General features: G+C 32.8%; 1 protein-coding gene across 1 annotated transcript in view; it reads left to right on the top strand.

The window, feature by feature from the left end:
* Nucleotides 1-21,036, top strand: part of ASZ1 (ankyrin repeat, SAM and basic leucine zipper domain containing 1) — a 147,941-nt gene extending 126,905 nt beyond the window's left edge. The window contains exons 9-12 of the mRNA XM_037837763.1: nt 4,232-4,341; nt 16,540-16,645; nt 17,474-17,587; nt 20,764-21,036. Coding sequence (XP_037693691.1) covers nt 4,232-4,341; nt 16,540-16,645; nt 17,474-17,587; nt 20,764-20,916 — 483 coding nt within the window. The 3' untranslated portion in view covers nt 20,917-21,036. The remainder of the gene's footprint in view (nt 1-4,231; nt 4,342-16,539; nt 16,646-17,473; nt 17,588-20,763) is intronic.
* The last annotated feature ends 3,820 nt before the right edge of the window (nt 21,037-24,856 follow it).

Raw genomic sequence — 24,856 nt, forward strand, 5'->3', positions numbered from 1 at the left:
TACCAACACTTTGACCCAGACAAGGGTGAGGATAGCAGAGTCAGAGAGACTATTCAAATGCAAATTATATCTTCCCAGGGGGTATATCTTCCCTAAGAGGAAAGGGGTGGTGCCAAGCTCTACTACCCACCTTCCATTCAGAACCAGACCCTAGAGCCTGGGGGACAACAGCCACAGGCCACACCAACTTACACCAGTCTAGAGCTACAGGCTGACAGGCGCTACCTGTTGGGCAGAAAAGCACAGTGAACTGAGGCCTCACAGGGTATATCAGTCTTCTAAGACACCCTCAGGGAAACTGGATACTGTTGCCTCCTTCCAAGACCTGAGCCCGTTCTGGTCAGGGAGAACCTGATTGGGGTAACCAAGGAAACCAGATGCCTAGATAACAGAAAACTACAACCTACGCTAAGGAAAACGAAGTTACAGCCCAGTCGAAGGAGCAAACTTACACTTCAACTGAGATACAGGAATTTAAACAACTAATGCTAAATCAATTCAAAAAGTTTAGGGAAGATATGGCAAAAGAGATGAAGCGTATAATGAAAACACTGGGCGTACATAAGGTAGAAATCAAAAGTTCGAAAAAACAACTGGCAGAATCTTATGGAAGTGAAAGGCACAATACCAGGTGAAAGACACAGTGGAGACATAGAACAACAGATCTCAAGAGGCAGAAGAAAACACTGAGGAACTGGAGAACAAGACTCACGAAAACCTAAACCCAAAGAACAGATAGGGAAAAGAATGGGAAAATATGAGCAATGTCTCAAGGAATAGAATGACAACATGAAACAAAGGAATGTACATGTCATGGGTGTCCCAGAAGGAGAAGAGAAGGGTAAAGGGGCAGAAGCAATAATAGAGGAAATAATCAATGAAAATTTCCCATCTCTTATGAAAGACATAAAATTACAGATCCAAGAAGCGCAGCATACCTCAAACAGAATAGATCTGAATAGGCCTATGCCAAGACACTTAATAATCAGATTACCAGACGTCAGAGAAGGAGAATCCTGAAAGCAGCAAGAGAAAAGCGATGCATCGCATACAAAGGAAGCTTGATAAGAAACCATGGAGGCAAGAAGGAAGTGGGGTGATATATTTAAGATACTGAAAGAGAAAAATCACCAACCAAGAATCCTATATCTGGCAAAACTGTCCTTCAAATATGAGGGAGAGCTTAAAATATTGTCTGACAGACAATGACAGAGTTTGTGAACAAGATACCTGCTCTACAGGAAACACTAAAGGGAGCACTACAGACAGAAAGAAAAAGACAGGAGTGAGAGGTTTGGAACACAAAATTCAGAGCTAGTAGCACAGCAATGTAAGTACACTGAACAAAGGTGACTGTGAGTATTGTTGAAAGAGGAAGGTTAGGAGCATGTGGGACAAAAGGAAAGAGGAAAGATAAAGACTGGGACTGTATAACTCAGTGAAACCTAGGATGCTCAACGATTGTGATAAAAGGTACAAATATGTTTTTACATGAGGGAGAACATATGAATGTCAGCATTGCAAGATGTTAAAAATAGGGTGGGATTGGGGGAAAATACAGTCAATGCAAACTAGCGACTATAATTAACAGAAACTGTATTATGCTTCCTTTGATGTGACAAAGGCAACATACGAAAGCTAAATGCATATGGGGTGGGGAAGGGACAGAGGGGAAGGGTATGGGTCCCTTGACATTGGTAATGTTGTCTGACTCTTTATTCTACTTTAGTTTAATGCTGTCTTTCCTTTTGTTGCCTCCGAGGTGTCATGTTTTCTTTTTTCTCTCTCTCTTTTTTCTTTTTCTTTTGTCTCTCTACCTTCTTTGACTTCTCCTTTGTGGAAGAAATGAAGATGTCTTTATATAGATAGTGGCAATGGTGGTGAATGCATAGGTACATGACTATACAGGGAACCATCGATTGTTTACGTAGGATGGAATGTATGGTATGTGAACAAAACCGTCTTAAAAAAAATGGATTGATGAAGAAGTCTTGAGGGCACTATACTGAGTGAAATAAGACAGACACATAAGGACAGAAATTGCAGGGTCTCACTGATATGAACTAATTATAATATGTAAACTCATAGACATGAAATATAAGTTACGAGGATATAGAATGAGGCTAAAGAATGGGGAGCAGTTGCTGATTATGAGCAGAATGTTCAACTAGGGTGAACTTAAATGTTTGGAAATGGACAGAGGTGATGGTAGCACGTTGTGAGAATAACTAACAGTGTTAAATGGTTTGTGAATGTGGTGAAAAGGTAAGCTCAGAGTCACGTATGTCATCAGAAGGAAAGTTGGAGGTTAAAAGATGGGAACATATGAAACAGTGAATCTTGTGGTGGACAATGTCCATGATTTACTGTACAAATATTGGAAATCTCTTTCATGAACCAGAACAAATGTATGACATTATAACTAGAAGTTAATAATAGAGGGGCATATAGGAAGAAATATATACCTATTGCAAACTATATACTATAGTTAGTAGTATTTTAACATTCTTTTATCAACAGTAACAAATGTACTATACCAATACTCTGAATCAATAATGGAGGGGGGTTGGTTAGGGATATGGGAGGATTTGAGTTTCCTTTTTTTGTCTTTGTTTCTTTTCTGGAGTAATGAAAATGTTCTAAAAATTGAAAAAAAATTAATTGTGATGGGTGCACGGCTGTATGATCGTACTGTGCGCAATTGATTGTTCACTTTGGATCTTTGAATAATTGTATGGTGTGTGAACAATCTCAAGTAAAAAAATAAATTAAAAAAAAAAAAAAGAAATGAAATCCTGATATGTTCAACAATGTGGATGAGCCTGGAAGATACCATGTTGAGTGAAATAAGCCAGACACAAAAGGACAAATACTGTATGATCTCACTGATTTGAAACAATTAGGATAAGCAAAGCTCATAAAGTCAGAATCTAGAATATAGGTTACCAGGGGACGGGATATGGAGAAAGAGTGGGAAGTTAAGGCTTAAAATGCACAGGGTTCCTATTTGGAATGATGGAAATGTTTTGGTAATGGATGGTGGTGATGGTAGTGCAAAATTATGAATGTAATTAACAGCACTGAAATACATATCTGAATATGATTAAAGAGGGAAGTGTTAGATTGTATATATAGTAACAGAATAAAAAATTTTTAAAAAATCCATGGAACTACACTATACAGTGAACCCTAAGTTAAACCATGGACTTTAATAGCATAATTGTAAAAATGTGCTATCATCAGTTGTAATAAATGTTCCACACTAAGGCAAGTTGTTGTGGTAGTGGTGGTATATATGAATCCTGTATTTTATGCATGATTGCTATGTAAACCCACAACTTCTCTAATAACATTTTTTTAATATTTAAAAAAGAGAACTTAAAAATAAACTAAAAAATCTAGTGATTTCTTTTTATAGTTCATCATAATTACTATTTATTGCAGATAATTGACTATAGTACTATATATCTAAATATTTAAATAATGTGATAATTAACTTTGTCCATCACAATTACAGGCAAACCAAACAGTTTTTCAACATTTTTATTTTTCCAATATACATCTGATATTTCAAGATGTTAAGTAATGAGGTAGAAAATTTCCTTTGAATAATTTTGAATATTAAATTATTCAAGTATAACATCTGTTCAGGTTTGCTAAAGCTGCCAAAAATGCAATATACCAGAAATGGATTGGGTTTTTCAATGGGGATTTATTAGGTTGCAAATTTACAGTTCTGAGGCCATGAAATGTCCAGATTAAGGCATCAAGAGGTAAGATACCTTCTCTGAGGAAAGGCCGATAGTATCTGAAGTTCTGTCACATGGAAGGCACATGGCTGGCTCTGCTGAACCTTCCCCCCTGAGTTTAGCTTGTGGTTTCAGTGAATTTCTCCAAAATGTCTCTGGGCTTCTGTCTCAGCTCCTGTGAGTTCTTGCTTACTTCTCCGGGGGGCAAACTCTGGATTACATATTTTAGCTTCTCTCTAAAATGGCCCTCTCAGCTTCTGTCTGCTTTCTGTCTCTGAGCTCCCTTAAAGAACGCCAGTAAAGAATTAAGACCCACCTTGAATGGGCAGGGTCACATCTCCATGGAAAGAGCCTGATCAAAAGGTCCCACTCATAGTCTGCCCCCACAAGAGTGGATTAAAAGAACATAGTCTTCTATGGGGTACAAAACAGATTCAGACCAGCACACCATCTTAATGCATTTTTAAATTATTTCTGCTTAGAATGGAATTACCAGTAGAGATCAGCACAAAATTCTGGCTGCTCTTAAAGAATTAGAGGTAGAAGGAATAAAATTTGGAGAACTACCTGAAGTGGCAAAGTTGGAAATCAGGTAAAATTAATTTATTGGTTTATATTAGTATCATTGTTTAGAACCAACTGTCTTTTTTTTTTCAGTTTAATTTTGATAGTGTCTGAGTCCTTTTACTTGATACCATCAGTTTCCTAGAGAGACTGATGCACTAATCAGGCCAATTTTTATGAAGTCATTTTACCAAGAAGCAAAACTTTCTTCATCTTGTTAATTCACATAGAAACATTTATGTTTTGTTTTTACCTTGCATCTTGTTAATTGAATATGTAAAAGATCACATGCTATTTATAGTATAGCTCTTATTCTCTTTAAAACATTTGTGTCAAATTGAAAATTCAAAGTAGTTATATTTTTGCTTAGGTCGATAAGAAAGCATTTCTCACGTAGCTCTGCTCTCTTTATTTTCAGCATTATTATGTAAGAAATTGTTATTGTATATAGCTCATTTCCAGTACTGTAAACTTATCAAATACTTATCATTAATAATTCAAAATCAATTTTGAAAATAATATTTGATTTTATTAATATATTGTAGAACTGTAAATAATTTTTAACTTTTTATTTTGAAATAATTGAAGATTCACAGGTTTGCAAAGGGATGTATAGAGAGATTCATGTACTTTTCACCTACCTTTCCCCAATGTTAATATGTTATACAACTTTAAAGTACAACAGCAAGACCAGAACATTGATATTAGTATGATCCACAGAGATTATTTGTATTTTGCCAGTTATGCATGCACAGTGTGTATGTGTTTGTGTGTTTGTGTGTAGCTCTATACAGTTTTATCACGTGTATCTTTGGGTAACCACCATAACAATCAATATATTTGACACACATAAGCACATGGTGAAAGCACAGAGTCCTCTCTAGTTTTTACTGAGCACATGTCTTGTCCTGGAATATGTTCATGACCTTAGGAATTTCCCTTGTTAACAGGGATTTGTATGTTCCCCACTTCTGTGAAATAAACTTGCCCCTCTCCTGGTTTCTCTATCTTGTCTTAAAGCCGGTAATCATTTGCCCAAGGCCACAGCAAGTTGACTGTTATATACACTGATTTAGCTGTCTTCAAGATGCATGCAAGGCAAGTTTTGGGACGATGAGCAAGAGATGAACGTCATGGTTCAATCCTGTAGGCTGCCACCAAATAGACTGGCAATGACATGCATGCACCCCAGTATGTGCACAATGGTTACTCTGCTCTCTGCAGAACTGAACTAGGGACCCACACTAAGAGCACAGTCTGGTTCTAACCCATGCTGGGAAGGAGTTGGGGGAGGGGCCATCAAGGCACCATGAGCTTTTCCTACCGTTTTTAAATTATGTTTTCTTTATTCAGCACTCACCCGCTTAACTGCAACCTGTGAACTGTTTTCTGGAGCTCTGAGGAAGATGGCTCTGCCAGTTTTGCTAGTTGTTCAAAGATTCTGTGTCTGGGGGGGAACAGAACCCCAGAGTGTCTCACACCACCATCTTGGTCAACTGGAACTCCAGAACATAAGTTTTTATTCTGCTGAGGTCTAATTTATCAATTTTTCCTTTTATGGATCTTGTTAAGTTTAAGAATCTTTACTTAATCCCAAGTCCTGAAGATTTTCTCCTATGCTTTTTTTCTAGAAGTTTTATAGATTTATATTTTATGTCTAAGTTCATGATCCATTTTGAGCTTATTTTTATAAAGGTATGAGTATTAGGTCAAGGTCCATATTTTTGCCTAAGAATGTCCATTTGCTCCAGCACCATTTATTGAAAAGCTATGCCTTCTCCATTGAATTGCTTTGATCCTTGGTTTAAAAAAAAGTAATCTGACCTATTTGTGTAGATCTATTCTGCATTCTCTGGGTATCTGTTTCTCTGCCAGTACCACACCATTTTGATTACTCTAGCTACATACATATAGTAAGCCTTTATATGGGGGAGAGTGATTCCTCTCACTTTATTCTTCTTTTTCAAAATTCTTTTCACTACTTTTGGGCCTTTCTCTTTCCAGATATATTTTAAATAAGTTTGTCCATGGCCACAAAAAATCTTTGTGAACTTTTAATAAGAGTTGCATTAATCCTGTTGATTAATTTAGGGAGAATTGACAATTTTTCACATTGCACATTTTTTTCACATTTCATATTGCATCCATAAACATGATGTCTCTACAAGTTTTAGGTCTTCTTTGGTTTCTTTCATTGACATTTAAAAATTTTCATTAACAGATCCTGTACATATTCTGTTAGATTTATGCCTAAGTATTTCATTTTCTTTGACGTGGTTGTCAGTGGTACTGACTTTCTAATTTCAGTTTCCAGGTGCAGTTGATTTTTGTTTGTTGATGATGTATCCTGCAAATATTATCTCTAAGAGTTTTTTGGTAGATTCCTTGAGATTTTTTTGTATAGACAATCATGTAGTCTTCAAAAAGAGGTTTATTTCTTCCGTTCTAAGCTGTATGCCATTTCTTTCTCTTTTTTTTTTTTTTTTTTTTTTTTTGCATATTGCAGTGTGTAGAACTTGCAGTATTTTGTTGAGTACGAGTGGTGATAGCAGATATCCTTGCCTTGTTCCTGATCTGAAAGAGAAAGCATTCAGTCTTTCACTATGGTTTTAGCTGTAGGATTTTTATAGATGTTCTTTATGAGATTGAGGAAGTTTCACTCTGTTCCTATTTTTTGGAGAGTTTTTATCTTAAAGTATGGGTATAAAATTTTATCCAATGCTTTTTCTGTGTCAATTGATAGAAATATATGATTTTTTTCTTCTTAGTCTATTGATATTTTGGATTGCATTGTTTGTTTTCAATTATGGAATCAGCATTGCATACCTGTAATAAATTCCACTTTGTCATGATGTATTATTGTTTCTATTTATTGTTGGTTTTATTTACTAATATTTTGTTAAGGATTTTTGCATCGATTTTCATGAGAGATATGATTTTCTTTTTTCTGTACTGTCTCTAATTTTGGTATCAGAATAATACTGGCCTCACAAAATGGTTTGCAGCATGTTCTCTTTTGTTTTCTGGAAGAAATTGTGTAGAATTAGTGTTAATTCTTCTTTAAATGTTCAGTAGAATTCTCCAGTGAAACCATCTGGACCTGAAGATTGCTTTTTCAGTATGTTCTTAATTACAAATTCAGTTTCTTTAATGGTTATTAGACTGTTCAGATTGTATCTATTTCGTCTTGGCTGAGTTTTGATATTTTGTGGATTTCAAGGTATTAGTCCATTTCTTCTAAGTGCTCAAATTTATGAGCATAAAGTATTCCCTTATCCTTTTGCTGACTGCAGGATCTGTTGTGATATCCCACTGCACTCTGCATATAGGTAATTTCTGTTTATATCTTTGTTAGTCTTGCTAGAGGTTTATCAATTTTGATTTTTTTTTCAAAGAATTAGCCTCTTTTTTCAGTGATTGTTCTCTGTTTCCAGTTCATTGATATCTGTTGTTATCTGTACTGTTTCCTTCTTTCTGCTCCTTTGAGTTTATTTTGCTTTTCTTTATCCAGATTCTTGAGGTCGGAGCTTTGATTATTCATTTGAGACTTTTCTTCTTTACTTATGTAAGCGTTTAATGCTATAAATTTCCCTCTCAGCTCTGCTTTAGTTTTATCACACAGCTTTTGTATGTTGTATTGTCATTTTCATTCAGTTCTTAGTATATATTTTTTTCCTTTGAGACTTTGCCTCTTTGATCCATAGATAATTTAAAAGTGTATTATTTCAATTCCAAAGTGTTTGGAGCCTTTCTTGTGTCTCTGTTATTGATTTCAAGTGTGATTACATTATGATCCAAGAACATATTCTGTTCAATTTCAGTTTTTAAAATTTGTTAAGTTTTGTTTTATGACCAATGATATGGTCTATCTTGCGGAATGTTCCATGCCCACTTTAAAAAAAAATTATATTCTAATGTTGATTGGAGCATACTATATATGTCAGTTAGATCCTTTTGGTTGCTGTTGTTCGGTCTATATTCTTGCTGATTTTCTGTCTAGGAGTTCTGACAGTTGCTGAGAGTGGGGTGTTGAAATCCCTAACTATAATTATGGACTTGTCTGTTTCTGTTTTAGCTCTGTCAGTTTTTGTTTCTCATATCTTGATGCTCTGTTGTTTGTGAATACACATTTAGGATTGTTGTATCTTCTTGGTGTATTGATCCTTCTATCATTATTTTATGTCCCCCTTTGTCCCTAGTAATTTTCTTTGCTCTGAAGTCTACTTTATCTGGTATTAATATAGTTATTCCTGTTTTTTAAGTTAATGTTTGTATATGTCATTTTTCATCCTTTTACATTCAGCCTCCCTATGTTGTTATCTTTACAGTGAGAGTCTTATACAGCTTATAATTGGATTGTGTTTTGTTTTTTATCTACCCTACCAGTTTCTGTCCTTTAATTGCTATATTTAGACTGCTTGCATTTACTGTAATTATTGCTGTGTTAGGGCTTAAGGCTGCCATTTTATTATTTGTTTTCTGTTTGTTTCTTCTGTTTCTCATTCCTCAGTTTCTTTTTTTCTTGCCTCCCTGTGGATTTCTTAAAGATTTTTTTAGAAATCCATTTTCATTTATTTATTTAGATTCTGTGTAAAAGATGTTTAAAATGATGCTCTCTTACTTTAGTAATTGGTTGGGTTTTTTATAAAATTTGAATGGAAAAGTACTTCATATGTTTTAGCAATCTTCAGTAGCTAAGTGGGTCTCTTAACACTATCTCAGTGGCAATATAATGTCTTGGAAAATAACCATTTGGTATTATTTCTGCTTTTATTGCCCATTTAAATATCACTGCTTCTACAGTATGTTCTATTGAGCTATATCACTTACTATTAGATCAGCTCACAGTTCTCAAAATGAAAACAACTACTGTTTAATACCTTTAATCCTTTTACTTTTTCCTTCCGACTTTCACTCAGTCCTCTTAGAGATCATTCATCTGTTTCAAGACTTGGAATGAGGAAGGTTGGATCTGGAAACACCTATTTGGGTTTTTTATATGAGCCCCAGTCAAATTTTCCCTAAGAATAAATCATGAGAAAACTGGTATGGAAAGAGGGATAAATTAGAGGACTAAGAGATCTGTATTGTGTCTGAAATCTAGTAAGACTTTTAACAAAGTCCTACAGAATACCCTTGTGGATAAAATGGAGAAATATAAATTGAGCTGGATTTTTAGGTAATCAAGCATCTGTCCACAAAGTAGGTTGATGAATGTGCCTTATAACTTGCTTGTCACAGTGCTTTTTTGTCTTCAACTCTGACCTGTTTAAAATGGTTGCTGAGTTGGACATAGACGGAGTATTTTTAAAATTTAAGTATTATAGAACACTGGTAGTCAAAAGTGTTATCTAGGCCAGTACTCTCCAGGAGAAATTCGTGAGCCATAAATGTGAGCCACATACATAATTTTACATTTTCTGATAGTCACTTTTTAAAAAGCAAAAGAAATAAGTAAAATTTATTTTGATAATATATTTATTTAACCAAAAAATCCAAAAAATTATCTTTTCAACATGTAATCAAGATATTTAAATTTTTTATATATAAGTCTTCAAAATTGTGTATGTATTTTACACTGAAAGTACTTCTCTATTCAGACTTACCGTATTTCAAATGCTCAATAGCTACATGTGGCTAGTGGCTAGATGCAAATCCAGAGAATCAGTATTTTAAAGGCTTTCTTGGTGGGTTGAAGTAAACCCCCTAAAACTTTTTAAGATTAAATTTAATAAGGAAAAATAGAAAGTCAAAATTAACTATATTACTGCAGGATGGGTGAGAACCCTAACTTAATTCACCTCAGGAATTACTAAGGCTATTAGTTGATTATCAACTCAGATTAGGTTAATACTGTCATATGACTAGCCAAAAAAAAGGTAGCACTGTTAGACTGAAATACAAGGTCCAGAATAAATAAGGTAATTCATTTAATTGTATATAATCTTTACATCTGGAGTTTTCAGCTTATAGAAGAAATTCAAACATAGGATGAAATAGAAAACCTTTAAGGCCCCTCTTACTTCTAGGATTACATGATTGTCTAACTCTCTGTTCAATAATTTTTAAAATATGTATGAATATAGACATTCCCCATATTAGAAACACCCAGATTTTAGAATCCTGCGTAACCTGGAATGATTACTTTTCCCTCCATGCAACTGGATAATTTTGAACTTCTCCCCCTAAGCAATACCACTTTATAACCAGCCTATGAAATTTTTTCTACAATGGCTCTCTTCCCTCTTTGAGTATTTGTGCATCAAATATGTTTTCCCTTTCACTCAGCCTCTCAATGAACCTTATCTTGTTAATTACATCTTAACTAGTCCCTTTTGCTTGTAAACATCTCTTCTTAACTCATTCATTCTGTTTTCATTTTATTCGTAGGAAACACTCTTCCCCTTGTCCTTTTGTTTTCATATGAGTAAAGAAATAATTATTCTTTTAAGGAATAAGGATAGGAATATTGCCTGTACTGAGGACTAATAAAGATGTTTTGATGTTTTGTCTATAGAGCTCTTAAAAGTATATACAAGTTACCTGTTAGAATTCCCACAAACATTTTTCTAATATTAATTTTAATGTCAGCTTAAATATTATTTTCAAATATTTCTTTTTTAGTTGATTAAGAATGTGGAAAAAAATTATTTTTCCAGTGACAATTCAGATACAGTTTTTTTATTTCAGCATATCCAAATTTGATTTTTTTTCCTTTAAAAACAGTGTTATAGATGAGGATAATATACGTGACCAGGGTAAAAGTATCATACATATTAGTGAAGACTTGGTTTCTACATACATGCTTTAAAAACATATTGGGAATTGTAACCATGATTTATACTAGTGGTTCCATCTAGGCTATCTGGTCAGAATCACCTAGGGAGCTTGATACATATCTTAACCATAGTTTCCATTCCATGAGACATAGTTGTATAGATAGATTTTATTGACTGAATGGATAAATGATTCAATGGATTATAATATCCTATAAAACATAATACTTACAAATGCAGTTCTATCATCATTAGTGTAACCTGTCTGAAATTAACATTGCAGCTATGATAAACATTAAATACACAAATAACAGATTTCCACACCATTTTAGGATTTAGAGACATCTCCCAGGGGATAATTTAGCTGATCTAGATTTCCTTAAAAACTTTATTGCAAAGTTTAAATTATCTCCCATTCTCTTAATAATCTCCACAGAACAAGATCTATATTCAAAATAATTCCCCACCATTGTTTCAAAACTAACTTCTTTAATACTTAAATGCATTGTGAAGGATTTCAGTTGTGAGGACTTACCATTAGCAAACTTTCTTGAATCCCTTCCTTGTTCCTTGTCTTTACTCTTTTTAGTGTTTCTATGAAGGGATATTCTAAGGTCTGCATGATTACTTCCTAATTAAATTCTATAATATAACTTATTTCTATGATGGCATGGTTACCTGCATGAATTTACTTTGTGGGATTTAATAAACTTAAAGAATGTGCAGAATCCTGAGTGGTTCACTTATTAAAACTGTTGAATTTTTTAAAAAATAAAACTGGCAGACATTTATTTCAGGAATTTGACCTTGTTATTAAATCACAGACTTTGTTTACATGCTGTTATGGAAAAGGTTTTGCTTCCCATTTGTTCAGAGTCATTCTTTAAAGAAGAAATTAGTCATTAAGTCATAAGAAAACTAACAGCAGGAAAAGTTGAACTGATTGATTATAATCTCCTGGTAATGTGACTTCAACAGTTTAGCTACTGATTTATTTTAAGATACTTTTCTTTTTTGTGTCAAATTTTCTAAAAAATTTTCTACAATAAGAACACATGCATAGCACATTTACTTTTTTGTACAGTTGGCCTTAGTATGTTTTCAGAATTAGAGAATGCAATTTTAAAATGTTGATAACCATTCCATTACTACTTTGAAATATTTCAAACAGAAATCGTATATTTTCATCCATGTCTTGAAATTTCCAAGTTTCTGACCAGATCTTTTCTCTGATTCCTGAGCCTACCTGACATCCCTTGAGTGTGTCAAAAGCATCTCAAAATGATATCCGTTAAGGAAATTACTTTCCCCATCCATACACACCCAAAGAAGAAAAATCTGTATTCGTACAAACTATTATGTACAAATATATTATTCACAGTTGTTATTTATAACATTATAAAATTGGAAACAATCTAAATATTTAACATCAAGGGAATGGTTGAATTACGTTGCATCAATATGATTATTCAGTCATTAAAAATTATTTTAAGGCAATATTAGAGGAAAATGCTCATAATAAATATAAAAGGCACCCTATAAAATGGTATGTGAAGTATGATGCCAGTTCTACATATGCATAAGGAAAAAAATGGAAGAAAATACATACTATAAGAAAATATTCTAGAAGAACATAGTACCAGTGATTATCCTTGGGTGGTAAGATTGTTGGTGATTTTAGTTTTCTCATATATTCTACAATGAGCATGTGGTACTATTGTTTTTGTAGAACCTTTATTAAAATTATAAATTTTACCTTAGTACTTGGCTTCACATTTTTAAAATATGCTTATTTTAGTCAGCTTCCAGTGTGTTATGGTGCAGTAACAAATAACTTCTAAATATCAGTGTCTTAAACAACAAAGTTTATTCCTTGCTCATCTATATCATATGTCAGCTGCAGTGGCTCTGCTGCTTGTCATTTTGAGAGCAGGCTGAAAGAACAGTCGTATCCAGAACATGCTGCTCTTGTGACAAGTGGAAAGGGATGGCAGAACCATTCACTGGCTCTAAAAGTTTATGTTCAGAAGTTATGTAGTCACTTCCAGACATATTTTATGTGCCAAAGCAAGTCACGTGATCAGGCCTCATGTCACTGGGGCATGAAGTATAATCCCCTAGCAAGGAGGGATCTGTTTGTATTGGGCTCTGTAGAAGAGACGTGATCATTTGAACAAATACATTCTGCTATACCTATGTCATAATCTGCTTAATTTGAATTATATAAGTAAGTTAAAACACTGAGGGCTGCCATATACAGTTGTATAGGGTGTATGTTGTACATCTCTGGAAGGCATCATTCATATAGTATATGACATGAACAATACACTGTATAGCTGTGTTTTGTAAGTGTACCATTTGCCTATCCATATTCGGTAGCCCTGGAACAAGGAATATGTTTTCCTTCCATTCATTAATACTATGCAATTTTGTTAATATTATTTGCTTATTTATTTGAACTGAGTTCTTAATTTATCAGTGGTACTGACTTCAGAATAGGAGCTGATAAGTTATATTCCACATATATGCGTGAATTACCTATCTAGAATTAACGTAACTACCAGCAGTTGATATTTTGAAAGACAGTTCTTAATGGCTCTTAATTTACACTCATTAAATTTTTAAAAAAAGATACACACACAATGCATGATATAAAAGCATTACTCAAGCATTTGTTCTTTTTATTGATAATAGTTAAAATCTAAATATTTAAAGAACGTTAAAATCCTTAAGTTGTATGTATACCTTGTATAAATATTACACGAAAATAGAAAAATTAATGCCAGTATTGACTGCTGTTGCTTTGGTAGAAATATGTCTTGCATTCTTTGAGTTCAAGTTCTGTTCTTACTAGAATAAACATCAGAAAGAAAATGGAATAAAAAAAGAATTATATTTATTTTGAAAATACTTTTATAAACATGATTTTATTGCTAAATGGAATAAGTACTATGTACATTTTCCCATTTTAAACCAACCATTAGACACTTCACTGATAGTGAGTTAATTCTATGTTTTATGTTTGGGTTTATAAGTATTTTATATAAACTTTATTTTTGAAACCTGAGAGCTAAGAAAAAAGAATTGTATTAAGTGAAAGATCTATTTAAATCCTAGCAATGTGTCCCAAAAAGAAAACTTTCCTGTTGGTTTCATTGGAGGCTGACTTTGCTTACTTTTTATGAACTTTCTTCCTAGAAATAATGTGAAAGAAACTTTGTTTAGTATATAGTCAAAAGTTTTGCATATGAGAGTTTCTGTTATGGACTCATAAATGCCCTTTGGAAGTATATTATTTTTATGTGCATTTTTTACTGGTTTTTTTTTTTTTTTTTTACTTTTTATTTTGAAATAATTTCAAATTTATGGAACAGTTGCAAAAATGATACAAAACCCATATAGAGAACTCAAAAAGCCCTCACCCAGATACCCTGATCTGTCTACTTTTAGCATTTTGCCACATTTGTCATATGATTCTATCCATCCGTCTATCTACTTATGTGCATTTCTATTTTAGTAGATACTGCCAAATGATTGTCCCAAAAGGTCATCTTGCATACTTGACAACTGTTGATATTAATGATCTACTTAATTTTTGCCATTCTGCTAGAAGGTAGCATCTTATTTTTATTGTATTCTCCATGTTACCTATTTAAATTTATCTTTCTCTTTTTCTCTGAATTGCCTGTTCCTATTCTTGGTCCACTTTTCTATTGGATTGTATAAGTTTCTATGTAGCTGCCAGTGTAAATTGGCTTCTGTCACTGACTAATCTGGTCACCAGTGTCTCCTCATTGCCAGAGTAGTAGACCTATCTAACTTACTTAACATGCTTGACCTTTTCCTCTTTTTTTAATCCATCTCCTTTGTTGTTTTTCATAACAGCCCTTAACTTCTGGTTTTCTTCTTAGTTTTCGGTGTACTTTTCCTTTGATAGCTTTTTTTGTTCTACCTCTGTCAACTCTCCCCTCTTCACAATATGTGTCCTTTTACTCTGTGGTCTTCTCCATGACCATAGTTTTGATTTCCGTTGGCAATACTGGCACTCCTAATACTACTATGGTCTTTGAATTTGGGTTAGAAAGTGAAAGTACAGCTGTAATTTTTTTCCCATCTAAATTCGCAGACTCCCTGAATTTTATCTAGCTTCAGGGATCTCTAGACTCCAGGGTAAGTACCGCTGCAAGACCTATATTTGTCTCAACAAACATTTCTCAGTATCGTTGCCATTGTCATCGTAAATTAGATTGCTTGAATGCCAGCTATGTGCTAGGCACAATGGAAGGTGATTTGTGTACATTATTTCCTTCAGCTCTCCCAAAAGTCCTGCTATCTAATTCCAGAAATACAGAAACATCTAATTTAAGATTAAGGTTTACCCAGGATCATAAAATTAGTAAGTGTGGAAACTGAATTCAAACAGGCTGTCTTAACTCTAGATCCTCTGCTCTTAACTATTATGCCATAATGTAGTCTCTTCACCGCACTCCTTTTCTCATTACCTACACCCAAATTCACTTGCCTTGCTTAGTGGTACCACTTCTATTGAAATCAGAAAACTGAGAATGATCTTAGACTTCTCCTGAAATTCATCACCAAGTTTTTCCAGTTTATTCTCCTAAATGTTTCTTAAACACCGCTCTACCCACCCCCATTCTGGCTGCCAGATCCTGTTTAAACTTCCCTTCAAACACAAAAATCTTATTTTCCCTTTTCATATTTAAAATCCGTTAGTAACTCTACATTATCAAAAATATAAAATACAGTTCTTTAGCATGTCACAAAAGTCCCTTTAATAAATGGTTTACATCCAGTGTCTTCTCTGATTGCTTTCCCAAAGCTTTGTGCTTTAGTTAGACCTTGCTCACTTCCTACGCCTGTATACTTTTGCACCTCCTATTCTCTCCATCTGGAATCCCTCTTCCTTTCTTTATCTACCTGGTGAACTTCTTCTTAAGCTCAAGACTCAGCCCAAGTATCATCCTGTCTGTGAAGCTTTTCTAATTCCCTATTCCCACATACTATGTGAAGTTAAACTCATTGTTTCTGAGTTTTAGATGTCTCATCTATAAACTAGTGTTAATTGCATCTACTTTATAGGAATTATAAGGGAGATTAACAGAAGTAATAAATGTAAAATAACTAGCATAGTGTCTGCACATAGTAGATAACTCAAATATTGGTTCTTTTATCTCCTTTCTTCCTTGTGTCCCTGAGAATAACAATGTTATAATAGCATGTCCACATCTCATCTGGAACCTTGAGATCCTCAAGATTAGAAACTTGGTTTTCTTTGTATATTAAATACCTATTAGTTACTGATACATATTGGCTATTCCATAAGTATTTTTTAAAGAATCTGATTAATTTTATGAATAGATTTTGAGTAGCCCAGTAGAATGAAGTAAATTGCCTGTATTAGTTATTTTTCTCTGTTTTTCTTTCTTTAGTGGTGATGAATTCCTCAGTTTTCTTGTGAAATTAAACAAACAATGTGGCCATTTAATAACAGCAGTACAGAATATCATTACCGAGTTACCTGTAAATTCTCACAAGGTATTCTACAAACATAATTAAGTGAAGAAAAATATGAGTGCTAAAGAACATTTCAGATAAGTTCATGATAATTCACAAACAATACTGATCTAGTGAAATTGTATCATTTCTGTAAAATCACATGAGATCTAAAAAAGTCAATTTCTTTAATATTACTCCTTTATATACTAATTACTAAAAACTCTGTGTTCTAGCCCTTAAGAAAAGGAAAATGTGCCAGAACAAAAATTAAACTCATCAGTGAATTGAACTTATTTATTCTTAAAGGGGATTTAATTGTTTAAAATATAAGATGACAGGAGACCCAAGTGAAAGTTGAAACAAAACTGTGTTAAGTATTATTTTTAAACCATATGAAAATAAGGTTTTTAAAAGAAATTCTTAAGTATAAGAGACCTGTATAAGCAAAATTATTTTGTACAGTTTTCTTGTGAGTTGGTTTTAGCGGTTTGTCTATAGTGAAAATTTTTAAGTGCACTTGTTTTCCTGTAATTTTTGTATAACTAATATGGGAATCATGTCATTCTTAAAACCTTCATGAATTGATTTGTCCACCATAAGTAGTAGTAGTATTAATACTGATCTCCATTGAAAAAGTTATATATATATGTGTGTGTGTGTGTGTGTGTGTGTTTAGTAAATGGCATTCAGCAAACATCTATTTGTATGAAATTATTGACTAATTTTTGCTGTCAGAATTTATCCTAAACAAAAAAATACTTTTCAATCATAAGTTAATGTTAAGAATGTCTTATAGTAATTGTGGATATAAAGTTGTGAAAAGTTGTTTTTTGTTCTTTAAATTGTAACTTTTGAAAATATCAACAGATAGTACTAGAATGGGCTTCTCCCCAGAATTTTACTTCAGTTTGTGAAGAACTGGTTAGTAATGTTGAAGATTTGAATGAAGAGGTCTGCAAACTAAAAGACTTAATTCAGAAGGTATATATTTAACATTTATAAAAGTGGAAAAAACTAAGGGAAATGATTTACAGCAATATGTTAGCAAAGAAGCAATTCTGATAAGAGCAACTTAAGCTCCCACTAGACAGACAAGAAAAGGTCAGTTTCCAAAGGAGAAATTATATATAGGAAGCAAACTCTGTTGGTCATTAAATAAATGCATACTAAATGAACAATGATATATCATTTTCACCTTTTAAATTAACAGGGGAAAATGTGTTACTCTACACATTTCTGGTTAGAGTTCACCAAACTAATGCTCTCATGTGAGACTTGGTAGCACAACTCCCTTTCAAAAACAGTTTGGCAATATGTACTAAGCACCATAGAAATATTTATATCTTTCAATGGTACTTTAATGATACCAAAATTCTATATACTCTAAGTGTCCTATACTAGGAGAATAATTTAATAAATTTTGGTGTTTATTAGAATATGATGTAGTCAATTGAAAAAAATAAAGAAAATCAAATATCAAATTAAGGACCTGAAGCTATATTTGTGCATTATTATTTACATGTAAATACGCATATTAAAAAAATGAAATAGTTATTAGCTTTGTTAATTTGGTAAGATTGTGGGTGAAATATTTCTTCTATTGCCCAGACTTTCTATATCTTTTAAACTGTTTTCTAAAAAATGTGGGCTTTTTTTTTAGTTCTTGTTTTTATACTCACATAAAAGAAGTACATATCTAGATCACTTAAAAACAGGTGATCCTACTTTAAGAAAATTGCCTATAACTTTGTTGAACATAGGTTTAAAGGAAAACATTTGGAATTGACTAAAGAACTTACTTCTGAATTCTCCAGGTCTATTTAATAAATAAATTTGATGTCTGTAAACTTTTGGGAAATATCTGATGTGAAAGTTAGATTGTGCGTTAAATTTTTGTAACTCCAAAGTGCAAGTTATTTAATGTTCATTAATATTTTATCGTACACCTTCCAGCTAATTTATCATGCTAGTTATTAGCATATGTTCAATTAAAAGAAGTATTTTAAAGTGAGAAGAAAATTGGTGCTCATACTCTACAAAATAGTAGGAAAAAAACATTTTAAGTGGGGCAAATGAACAAGATATTTCAAAATTCTTGCCAAAAATAACTCCTTCCCAAAGAAAAAAGCATCTTAGCAGTTGTATTATCTGTAACATTTATTCATTCAACAAATATGAGTGCCTGCTATATGGTATGCAACTTTGCTAAACAAGCTAGATTGAACTTGGTAAAAATACAAAAATTATAGCACCATCCGTCTCCACTACTCCCATCTTGTCCAGAAGAGTTGAAGGAATGTAGTAATGATTTTCCTTAAAATGATGTTTTACGTAGGGATCCAAGGGAAATTTGGAAGGGTTTATGTAAAGACACTTCTTGTAAAGCACCAACCTTTAATGTTTAATGTAGGAAATTTCCTAAGACATAGTTGCTTCAGGATTTGTAACTAACTGCTTTTTCCAAGATGAATTAAAAACATTTGGGGGGTGGATGGAGGCTTGAAATAAAGTTAATTTGAGAAAGAGAGAGAACCAGATTTTTCTTAGATAGATGAAATTAAGAAACGATTCTTAGGACTGACTTTGACACTAAAGCATAAACAATCCAATCAGGTATCAAACTATTTATTTTAATGATGCTTACCTGTAAAGAGAATTTTCAGCTTTCTTCAGCTAAGTGGAAGACTTTTTTTCTCTGAACTTCTTTATCTTGAATTTATACATTTTTACATAAGAACTATCTGTGAAAATACATTGATTAGTCTATAATAATTTTCTTTAGGCAGGAAAGTTTTAATTTTTGAGCATGGTAGTAGATTGGTTTTGCTGGATTAGTCTTAAACAAGTAAAAATCACCAGAATGAGATTTGATTTAGGGAACTATGTGGTCTTCCAGATTTGGGGGTATGCTCCTGTGCCTGTTAAGGTTATTATAAAGTTTAGCAATAATAACTGGAGAGAATTTTTTTAGAAACTTAGGAGTTATCACAGAGATGTGTATGGAGGTGACAAAGAAAGAGGGGTGGGAGAGGTCAAGGCTAGATTTTAACACCACATCACTCTCTTTCAAACCAACACACTGACAGGCTCTTGTCAGAAAGGGTCATTCCTAAGTAATTGGTTAATAAAAGGAATGACTGTCTCAGGATTCAATAAATGGAGCATCAGTGTCAAAAAGGAATCTGTTGCTGAATGAAGCCATTTGGAAGTTATACCAAGAATAGAGTATTAATGATATTGGCATTGAAGTCCTTTTTTCTGGTGTAATTTTAAAATTAATATTGCAGGCTTTTTTAAATTAAATATTTACACTGTAGATTTTAGAAGTGGTTATTCATCCTAAGGTTAAAAGTATTTATATTAGCACTCTAATACAGGATGTTTCTAGTAAATATCACTCTATAAATGTGCCTGATTCATTTTGTCTTTCAAGGATCTTTTGGTTTCTATTCATTCTTCCTTTCTGGCCTACCCCCAACAACCTTTTCCCTTCCTCCCTCCCTCTCTCTCTCTTAAACACACACACACACACACACACACACACACACACACAAGCAGTTGGAGGGAGTACTTCTTTAGCAAAAAATTTGTATGTATGGGAATTTAGAAACCGACTAGGTCGTGCATTTTCATTGCTGAGAAGGGCTAAAAAGAGTTGCTTAAATGTTTTATTGGCATTTGTTTCACAATTATATTTAAATAAATGATGAAACTTCTAGCATTAGCGTCTGGTCTTCCAGGTCTTGCTAAATTCTGTGGATTGTAAGTTGTCTTTAAGAATGGTTCACTTTTTTGTGAGACATCAATTGATATTTAACACAGAAGGAAATAAAATATCATTTGTCATTCCTTATAAATAGAAATAGAAACATTAAACTAACATTAAAAGAACTTTATCTCATGATAAAAAACACCATTTTAGGATGTGATAATGCATAAAAGCGTTTGTTTCTAATGTGAAACTAATAATTTAGTATAATTAAATTGGTGAAAGGAGGACTGTCTTTCAAGACCTATATATTCACTTTAAATCTTAATGGAAATCTTGAGTTGCATACTTCTAAGTCAAGTGGATATTATATTTTTAAAAAGGAAAGATGTTTTTATTTTCAGTTCATTGGGAACTAACTCTTTTCTTTTTCTCTAATAAATACTAGTTGCAAAATGAACGGGAAACTGATCCAACTCGTATAACTTCAATGGAAGACGTATCTACATGGAATAATAGAATTTTGAAGAGGACAGCTTTGACAGTATGCGGATTTGGGTTTCTTCTATTCATTTGCAAGCTAACTTTCCAGAGAAAATAACCCTAATTGTTTGTTTGAGTAATGTATGTATATTTTTATTCATCTCATTCAAACCACACACAAAAAAGTTGCTTTTAACCACTTGTTGCACAATAGAACTTTACATTATTTGCCAGTACTCCATAGGAAAAATTATGATAGCATAAATCTGAGAGTTCCTTTAAAAAGTGGTTTGTCAGTTTGAGTTATAAATATAATTTGTTGTACTTTTTTGTTACATTTTGATAAAGCAATAAATTTTAGGTAATTCTTTAGTTTCATCTTATTACTCTAAATCACACTTAAAATAAAAGTTTTATCTACTATTCTTTGACATTTAAAATGTGTTCTTATGTTATAAATAATTTTACAGAATTTGAAAAGTGTTCTGAAAGTTTATAATTGATCACCTTTTTTAGCTCTTAATTTCCCTTTCTGTCCCTTGGTATATAATAAGAAATTTCTTATTGGGTTATTTATATCACATTATTAAGAAAATATTTATTTTGAAAGTATTCCAGAGAATGCAGAAAATAAAAGCAAAATGTAAAATTTTTGAATCACAGATTAAAAATGTAGGAAGAACATTTAAAATGTTAAGTAAAATGCAGAAAGTTAGGGAATAATGTGGAAAGCATAAGTACATTAGAATTTTTGTATGTAGTACACTGAACAGGAGCCTATGATATGTACTGTGTAAAACATTCTTGGGGAATATTTATGAAAGTGAATGGCTTTTGGCATGAAATTTCTTGTATCAATCTAAAGAAGTAATGTAGGATTTCTTGGGTTTTTTTTTTTTTTCCCCCAAAATAAATGATATTCTGATTTAAAAAGCAAAGTTAGTAAAAGGGCAGCAGGGAATATAGTAGTTAAATCTTGCTTGACTTAGTGCCATACTTAAAAGAGATGTAGTTGATCTATAACTGCTTGAAAGGTAAACATTAAGCAAGGGGAAAGAATTGTAGAAAGGAAGAACAGTATAAGGAACTATAATTAATAGCAATTTCTGCTCTGGGTTATACAAAACCAATAGGACTGGAGTCATTCTTTTTCTGAGCATATACTCAACCATATATCATTGAAAGTAATCACACCATGAGTTAATGTCTGACACTTTGACCTAAATGCCATGGCAAGGCATATTCTTTTCTGATACCTTTTGTTTAAATGAATTCAAGACTTAGAACTAAACTGTAGTATGGATAGGAGAATAGGCACTTCTTATGACACAGATCATGTTTTGTTCCCAGCATAGTGCTTGGACAAACAGGAAGTATCCTTTAAAAAAAAAAAAAAAACCTCTAAGAAATGTATAGGCATACTACCTGATTGTCTACTTAGAATAATCTTTCTTTTTCACCTCAATTAATGTTAAAGATGATTGTGTTTCTTCTGTTGGTTGGATGGATCACTTTTTTTCCTATAATAAAATCAAACTGTATAGCATCTGTCAAATGTAGGGTCAAACTATGAAAATGTGAATTTATAAAATATTTGCTTTCCAAAAGGATTTACCACAGAATTCCGTAAAATAGTAATCTGCCCTAGTGTACTTAAAATGTTATTAGCTCTTTAGGGAGAAGAAATACTGTGAAGTCAGTTGTGTCTGCATATTCTGAATACATTTTTTTACTCCCTTGATTTTCTGGTTACAGATTGAGAACAAATAGGGCAGCATTTGTTGTGTTTAAATTATTTCTTCATAGGTAAGGTATCAGTAGTATTAAAAAGATTTTCCTCGTGATTTGAAATTGGTTGTTTATTTAGACCATAATTCTCTTTCTGCTCTATGATTATTTGACCTGAATAAAGTGCCTGGTGTTGAGGTGGGGGGGAGGGGGATGACACAGTCAACACTTCTAGGCTATCCATTCTTTTATTACAGATATGCTTAGCACAAATCATTTTTCTTCTCTTCTTAAAATAAGTCCCATAGAGACCTCCCAAAACCACAGATAAAATTATGTTGTCAACCAGGTTTTAATTCTTTGCACTTGAAAGTAATAACACTTTATTGTTTTATTAATTGGCAGTTAATTTTTAAGTAGTCTAAAGCAGCAAATTTTCCTATATGTTTTAGAGCCAACTTTGGAATCCAGATAATTTGTTATAAGTAGTTGTTGGAATGTAAGTATTTTTTTTTCAAAGCCTATATGTCCCCATTAAAATCATTGCTACTATCCTTAAGCAAAGGCATAGTATTATCTGAAGTGTGTTTTGAAGGGTTCTCTCTGGCTGCTATTTTAGAATAGACCAGGGCCACAAGCATGAAATTTGTAAGATTAGTTAGGAGGTTGCCGTAATTCTCCAGGTGCAAGGTGATGGTGGCTTGAGTTAGCAATGGAAATAATGAAAGTGGTTAGATTCAATACACATTTTTAAGTTAGAGCCAAAAGATTTACTTACAGGTTGGATGTGAGTTATAAGCAAAAGGCAGTAGTCAAAAATGACTTCACGTTTTTTACTTGAGCAACCAATAGGGTGGAATTGTTATTTATTGAGATAAGGAAGTCTGTGAGAGGAGTGAGACAATTTGGAGGGTGGGGAAAGCAGAACTGTTGAATAGACAGTAGGATATGCTAGTTAGCAATTCAGGGGAGAGAAAGACCCAAGTGGAGATACAAACTTGGGAATTACTACTTTATAGAAGATACAAACCTAAGACTGGATTAGATAACCAAGAGAATGATATAGACAGAGGGCTGAGCCTTAGAACACCGTCATTCAAAGGAAGGGAGAGGAGGAACCAGGAAAGGATTGAAGAGTAGTCAATGAGGTTAAATTAGAACAGGGCTCAGCAAACTACAGCCTATGGGCCAAATCCAGCTCAACAGGTACTCAACAGCATTAGTCATTAGGAAAATATAAACTAAAACCGCAATGAGATAGCACTACTCACCCACCAGAATTATAAAACTAAAAAGAATGACACTACCAAGTGTGGGATGCAGAGTAGTTCAAACTCTCATACATTGCTAGTATAAGTTAGTAATACCATTTTGGAAAACTGATGGTTTCTATTCAAGACAAACATGTGTTTTCCTGATGACCCAGCAGTTCTATTACTAAGCATATATGCATATGTTCACAAAAAGACATGTACAAGATGTTCATAGCAGGTTTATTAATAGCCCCAAACTATGAACAACCCAAATGTCTGTCAACGGAACAGAAGAATGAATAAATGAATGAAGCAATATTAATACAATGAAGACTGCATAGCAATAAAATGAACAAACTATGGCTACACAGAACAACATGGATGAAACTTAAAGCCATAATATTGAGTAAAAGAAGTCAAACAAAATTGTGTACATACTATATGATGATTCTATTGATGTAAGTTCTAGAGTAGGCAATACTTATTTACAGAGATAGAAATTAGAATAGTAGTTACTCTCTTTTGTGGGTATAGATTTGGAAGAAAAATGAAGGTGCTGGAAATGTTCTGTGTCTTGATTTGGCAATGAATTTATTTCAGGATATTTGGGATTTTTTATTCCTTTGGAAATTATTTTTTATTTTCTGATAAAGTCAATTTAAAAAAAAATGCTACCTTTAGAGCCTAAATTAGAAAACAGTCAAATTCAAAATGTAAATGTTGTTGAAAACCAAGTGCTAAATTTATTTTAAAGGGGAATTTTTAAAATGTTAATATTTGGTATTAGCAAGGATAGTTTCCCTAGGTATTTTACTTTAGTTAGTAAATCTAGAATTAGAAGAGCATTAACACAAGCAGGTTTATCACATTTTTTGAATATTCCCTAGGTATTTTACTTTAGTTAGTAAATCTAGAATTAGAAGAGCATCAACACAAGCAAGTTTATCACATTTTTGATAAATAGCAAATGCAGTTAGAAAGTATGAGAATAAAGGATACTTCATAAAGTTTTACAAATTAAAATATTTTAAAAATAGTAAATACTAGTTATGGTTGTTCTGGCATTTTTTCACTCAA

The sequence above is a fragment of the Choloepus didactylus genome, chromosome 5 (genome assembly GCF_015220235.1).
Source record: "Choloepus didactylus isolate mChoDid1 chromosome 5, mChoDid1.pri, whole genome shotgun sequence".
Taxonomy (NCBI): domain Eukaryota; kingdom Metazoa; phylum Chordata; class Mammalia; order Pilosa; family Megalonychidae; genus Choloepus; species Choloepus didactylus.